General features: G+C 40.3%; 1 protein-coding gene across 1 annotated transcript; it reads right to left on the bottom strand.

The window, feature by feature from the left end:
• Nucleotides 1-4,001: 4,001 nt before the first annotated feature.
• LOC134214055 (peptide-N(4)-(N-acetyl-beta-glucosaminyl)asparagine amidase) lies at nucleotides 4,002-6,724 on the bottom strand. Its single transcript, XM_062693496.1, has 3 exons — nucleotides 5,666-6,724; nucleotides 4,591-5,492; nucleotides 4,002-4,525 (listed from the first exon to the last, which is right to left on the bottom strand). The coding sequence occupies exons 1-3, from the start codon at nucleotides 6,502-6,504 to the stop codon at nucleotides 4,368-4,370; spliced, it is 1,899 nt and encodes a 632-aa protein (XP_062549480.1). The 5' UTR covers nucleotides 6,505-6,724; the 3' UTR covers nucleotides 4,002-4,367.

Below are 6,724 nucleotides of genomic sequence, written 5' to 3'. Positions count from 1 at the left end.
ACCCCATTCATTCACCCCAGTTCAACCAAAACGCACCATTTGCAGAAGGTTATCCTCAGTTATGGGGTTGAGGGATATCCGATACGATTTGTGATCAATTAAATCTACTAAATGAAAGTTTGAGTAGAAAAATTGGTAATTTATCATTGGCGCTTGGTATGATTTGGCTGAACCCCGGCCAACTGTTTCGCTCACTTCAGTTCGCACTGCAGTGCTGAATCTTCAGTGCGCACTGGTATAGTTCACTGAATTAGTTGACACTCAATCACTACAGCGTATCCCAGTGCTCTTTGTTCACACTACAGTTTGGGACAGTGTGGAGTGCTTTAAATTGTGAGCGCAGCTTAGTTCATCGCTGCGCGCAGGAAAAGAGTGTAGTGATAATCAATGACGAGTGCGATGCTCTCAATTGTAGAAGAGTGTTGAGAGTAATCTGGCACTCGCTCTTTGCTACACAGAGGAGAATGACAACACTGCTCGGCAGACCATTTGATTAAACCTCCAGGGCCCTGTAGCATAATCAGACTAATAATATTAGCTACAAGTTACAAGTTACAAGTCAACAAATTACAAGTACTTGTAATTTGCGTCGCATAATAATGTTTTGCCAACTAATAATATTAGTACTTGTATTATTAGTAAGGTTGAAATTACAAGTCCGTCAGGTTCATTTACCTGTCAAAATTCATCCGACAGTTCACTGTCAATGCGGAGGTAAACAATTTGTTTACGTTTGTTTGCAAATTTGTGGATAGAATATATATTTCGAATGCGATAGGTATGCACGGAACACTCTCTGTAAATTTATTGATTCTGTGGTTTAAGCCGGCTTCGTGGTATTGTCATTTTTAACGAAGCCAATGTAATGCACACTGGAGTCGTTTTTACGTGGTCTTTGGGATTGACTTAAGTTTCAATTGAGGCGATTTGTAAGTTACGCGAACGTATGCTCCATGACAAATCGAATCCCGCTAGACTTGTTTGTTGTGGGTTTTTGAAGAGGGTTTAATTTACGTGTATTGTGAGATTTAGCGGGTTTAGGTTTTGCTTCTAATTCGATTATGAAATTTGGACGATTTCTTGTTCAGTTCAAACTACTAACTGATGAAAATATCGTAATAAATTCTACTCAGAATTTAGGTAGTTTTTCCGTTTTTCTTTTGTTTCCCATGATTGTTGTTAAACATAAAGCAATATGCATGGTCTTGTTTAGTATTATAATACAATAATACTACAATAAAACAATAATATAAATTTCAGTAAATTAATATATTCTCAATTTTGAGATGAATAAAGTCAATTTTGGGTAAACTAAACTCAGCTTTGGTTAATATGTTTTGAGTGGATTAAGTTAAACTACTAAGTGTTAGGAAACTCATTTCACTCAAAATTGGGTTATTGGTCCAAAGTACGGATTTGAGCTAAAACAACGGACTTTTGAGTAGTTTTGTTTCATAATTCTCAGTGTTATATCGGAACGAGAAATTTATTCTTATTGCACAGTATTTCATTATATGATAATTTGAAGCAACTAGAATAATAGTTTCTTTCTCTGTTAAGTCGTTAAAAACAATAAAACGATGCATAATTACTTTGGACGGCTAAAATAATAAAATAAAAGCTACTTGTAAATTAAATTACAGCACCATTCATACTTGTAAAAGAAACTACAAGCCAACGCTAATAATTTGTACTTGTATTTTCTTTATGCAACAGTTACTTGTAAATTCCACTAATATTATTAGTGCGGTTTACTTGTAATATTAGTCTTGTAAATTTTTACTTGTAGATTCATTATGCAACAGAAAAATACAAGTTACAAGCTACTCTACTAATAATATTAGTAAAATTTCGATTATGCTACAGGCCCCAGGAGGATTTGGAGATCTTACTACATCTCATATGTCTGGATTTGAGACCCAAGTGAAAGACAAATACAGCAAACCGTTCGCTAACTGGGCTAAAACAACAGCCCAGTTAACGAATGCCGCTTTTTAACTGGGCTGACGAGGAAATTCGCGATGCATTGTTGTGATCGTGTTTTACATGAAGCTTAAAGAATATACCATTCAGAAATCCCCTCGTCACTGAGTCTTTGTTGTTGTTTTTTGACGGATAACTGCTTTTTAACTGGGCTTTGGCCCAGTTAGCGAACGCCCAGTTAAAAAACAGTCCAGTTAAAAAGCGCCCAGTTAGCGAACTGTTGCTGTACTCGGAGGACATAATTGGGTTGATACCGCGGCTGGGGACATCATGAAAGCCTTGGTTGATTCGGCAGACCATTTGATTCAAACTCAAGGGCAATTTGAAGATCTTAGAACAACTCATATGCCTACATTTGAGATGCAAGTTAAAGACAAATACTCGGAGGACATATTTGGGATGAATCCGCGGCTCAGGAGTCTAGGGAATTCTTGGATGACCAGGAAAGGAACGGCTGCTTAAGGCATATTGAGTTTGGTTTAATAGATCATATAGAGCATGAACCATTTAATAAAAGAGATAACAGCCCTTCGGTAACGCGGGTACACCTCAAGACCTATATTCCAGGGAATTCTTGTATGACCTGGAACGGAATTTGGTTCATTATATCAAATTGGGCATAAACCATTTTTTACAAGAGATAACAGCTCTTTCGCTACGCTTGTAGACCTTAGGTCCTCGGTTACGCGTATAGACTCCAGGAAATTCTTGGATGACCTGGAACGGAACAATTGTTGAAGGCAAATGATGTGTATACAAAGCATCTACTTTGTTCTTTGGGTTTCTAAAAGTGCCTTCTTATAGGCTTGCTTTTGGATGTCAATAATGTTTCAAATTCTTTTTACGTCACGTGCCGTAAAAAGGAGGCCGTAAAACGAAGTGACGTAAAAAAAACTGCCGTAAAAAGAGGGTTGAGTGTAATACGTCCGTGTACTAAATGGAATAGTGTGGGTTCAAGTCCCACCGGCAGCCGAATCATTTTTCGCAATATCTCATGAAAACACCCTAAAATGGCAAACTTAACTATGTGTATCAAAATTAAACATCTTTTCCAAAAAAAGAAAAAATCTGACTTCCCTCACAAGTCATCTATCAAGAAAAAGAGAAACGATGATACCCTGCAGCACAGAGAACCTGCAGTATCACACACCGCAGCTGGTCGGACGCTCGGTGGCAACCGAGCCTCTATTGTCGTTGCAGAAGCAAACCCGCCTCAATACGACAAATAGAAGCACATGTTTGTGATTCAAACGCAACCGACTGTTGTTCAATTCTGATACACATAGTTGGGTAGAGAGAGCAGGGTGTGAAATGTTGCCAAAGCAGATTCGATAGATACGGGGAATTGACTGATATCCCATCGTTATTAGCTGGTTATGGAACAACTTCTCGCAAGGGCAGCTGTTGTACAATTGGTAATACGTCCGTGTACTAAATGGAATAGTGTGGGTTCAAGTCCCACCGGCAGCCGAATCTTTTTTCGCAATATCTCATAAAAAACACCCTAAAATGGCAAACTTAACTACAGTAGTCGTTCGACTTGATGAGTCGAGTCAAGTACGAGACACTGAAGACGGCCTTACTGTTGAGGTCGAAATACGTATCTGTCAAGATACAATTAAGTGGTGGAATTCAATGGGATTGTACAAACTCGTCTTATGACAAGTGAAGACATTCCACTAAAAAATTCAACATAATTTTCTTGAGAAAATGAAATCATGTATATCTATATATTCTGTTTTCTGAGTAACGGTACATTCTGGTGATTGGTCTGCTGGGGAATGGAATTCTGGGGTATGGTTTTCTGGGGAATAGTATAGAACCGTGTCTCTGCTTATTGAACCATCCCACCCATTTTTGGCCCTTCATACAGGAGTTTTATAAAATGCAAAAAATAATATAAACATGATCAAATCGTTTGACAGATATGGCCAGTGATATAGGCAGGTGCCTTGTTACAATAGGTGGTAGTATTATTATCATCATTAGTTCAGGATGTCATCATATGGAGAAAAATATTTTAAAGTTAATACATTATATTATTTATATTTTAAATCACAATCCAGAAAAATTCTGCTATAATCGACTAGAGAAAGCCTCGTTAAAAAATTGTAATTACTGTCCTCTAGTTTTTTTTTCTTCATAGTGCATACAGCTCGTTAGTTGGATAAACAACGATCATTTGAAAAAAGGTGTAAAGATATTTAATTAAAATGAATAATAAAATAAGGAACGCGTATAGATGTTTGGAAATTGTTTAAGCAAATTTCTTATGTTAATGTCTAACTATTTAAAATTTGACTCGTACCAAAACTGGAATAATCTGTTCACCGTTACTCTAATAGGAAACGTTAAGAATGCACTACTTGCCGCACTTGTGGGTCTTACATGAACTGCACGCTGACTTCAAAGGGATAGCCGTCATCATACTTTCCTTGGCGGAATATTTGCGCATGCTGCCACATCTGACCTCCACTGAGCTTCGCTTGTATCGTAAATTTGCCCAGTCCAATCAGGCTCTGTGTCGATGGAAGCGCAGTGCCTGCGAAGAGAACCCATTACAATTATTTAACACTGAACACCATGATCAATTTGCATTGCTCTTACCATCGTCCTTCAAATATTGAACATCAACATTGGCTCCTTCGTAAGTCTGCTTTCCAAATTTTACCTTGATGTTTTTGATTTTCATGCTCTGAATCGAGAAATCAAACTTCCAGCTAATTGTTCCGACCGCAGTGCCTTCTGTTCTAGCCAGATAAAGCATCTTCCAGTCGTGCTCTTCTTTGCGAAAAATATTCTCACTTGTGTAATGGCAGCTTTTCCAGTCCTTTGTGGTTTCCGTCATGACTGGTCCCGTTGGACCAATGAGGAATCGTTCGTAGTTATCCTTGGCGCAGGAATACCTCACATTAAATTGCTTGCTTTGAATCTCTTGTTCGTTGGGAATGAAAATGTAAAAACTGTTTAGCTTCTGCTCCCCCCGTTGGAGTCTCCATTCCAAACTACCAGAGCTCCTGCCTTCTAGTTCTGCTTGGGTTGGTGGTCGAGTACAGAGCAACCCCAAACATTCCTCCAAAGTTCTCCTACGTAGAAACTTCAATCTAAGGCCGGAAACTTTCTCCCTTCGTTTATCTCGCAATTTCAAAATGGTATCAAGAAGTTCCTTCTCGGAACAACTCGTCCTGCTTTTGATGACCCGCTGGTGTTGGCTAGAATACCTCCAAGTGACATCCTGCACGTCATCCCTCGAGAAAGCAAACACGTACGATATGTCTTTCTTCCAGCCGTGTTCGTACATCAGCGGAGAATCGATTGCGTTCTCGCACGGATCAACGTGGATCCAGCGGCGTTTACGATCGGAATATACCTCAGTCCACACATGGTCCCCAGTTGAGAAAACGAACCGAGCTTCGTATCCCAATGCTCGACACAGAAACGTAAAACAGTTGGCCCATTCGCCACAGCGACCGCAGCGCGTGTGCAGCAGTTTTTCCACATCATTATACCTGAAGATAGAAAAAGATTGCGATTTTTTATGATTAATTGCGATCGAGTATTATATTTTGTACTGAATACTTCACTGTATGAAAAGTTGGTTATGGGTCTTTAAGCCTTCTATAAAAAGTTCGCTTTTGGAGTAAAATTATAGTCTCCCCACCCACATTCGGTTCTTCCTTACCTGTAAAACCGTCTGGTTTCGTTGCAGCAGCGATATACCTCGACCCGTACGCCGTCCTCCACGCCGCTCTCCACCTGTTGCGTTTTCTCGTTGCCGCAAACCGAACACGGCAACGTGTTCACCCAACGGAAAAAGTCCGCCTTGAACCAACTCACCAGCTCTTCCAGAATCAAATCCACCATCCACGGTTCTTCGTCCCGATACGTTCCGGTTTTTATCATTTTCTGAATTTGTCGCAGCTTCTCCTTGGCTCGTGATTTCAAAGTTTCCAACGGAACCAAATCGCGCCCACTTTGCAACAGCAACTCGTCATCATATTGCATCACCTGATCCGACAGCAGCTCGAGCTGCTGCAGCAATCCATTTCGCGAGCTAATCATCTTGGGGAATGCAATTCTTTTCTGGAATGATTTTCCGGCTCGGATCACAGGCTTCGGTGCAACGACCACTTCCGTTTTCGCTTTCGTCGCCAATAAGGTGGGTTGCGGACCAATGGAACCGGAAGATGACGAGGGTGGGTTTTTCATTAATTCTTTTCTATCGTTGATGAAATCCCGGTATTTGCGCAGCTTGGCAATAACAACATTTGCGGGTAGTGTGAGCATCCCACTTGCTTCCACGTAGCCAATCTCCAGCATAAGCGGCTTCATTCCGGAAACGGACAGCAGTTTTTCCTTGATGGCCTTGTTTTCAAGGCGTATCGATCGGTACTTTTCGTTTCCAGGCTCCCGGATGATGTTATCCAGTAATCGTAGAAGTGTTTCCGTTCCAGTGACATAACTTTCCTTGGCATTGGAACGTTCAAGTGCCAGGATCAGCGATTCGTTTAATGTGCCCATCGTTCTTGCTTGCGCGATATTTGCGAAACGAACACTCTGCAGTATACGACCAGATATTCGTAATATGGCCCTTTAGGTTGCCTCAGCCTATGGATTGGAGGAAATGCACAATCAGGAGTTATGAATCGATAACCAGAAACACTAAAAATTTTGCCAATTAAAATATTGCTGACGAACGACAAGACCATCTGAAAATGACTAAGCACCCAACCGACGAAAC

This window comes from Armigeres subalbatus, chromosome 2 (assembly GCF_024139115.2).
Source record: "Armigeres subalbatus isolate Guangzhou_Male chromosome 2, GZ_Asu_2, whole genome shotgun sequence".
In the NCBI taxonomy this organism is placed as follows: Eukaryota; Metazoa; Arthropoda; class Insecta; order Diptera; family Culicidae; genus Armigeres; species Armigeres subalbatus.
This window is presented reverse-complemented; position numbering and strand designations above follow the sequence as displayed.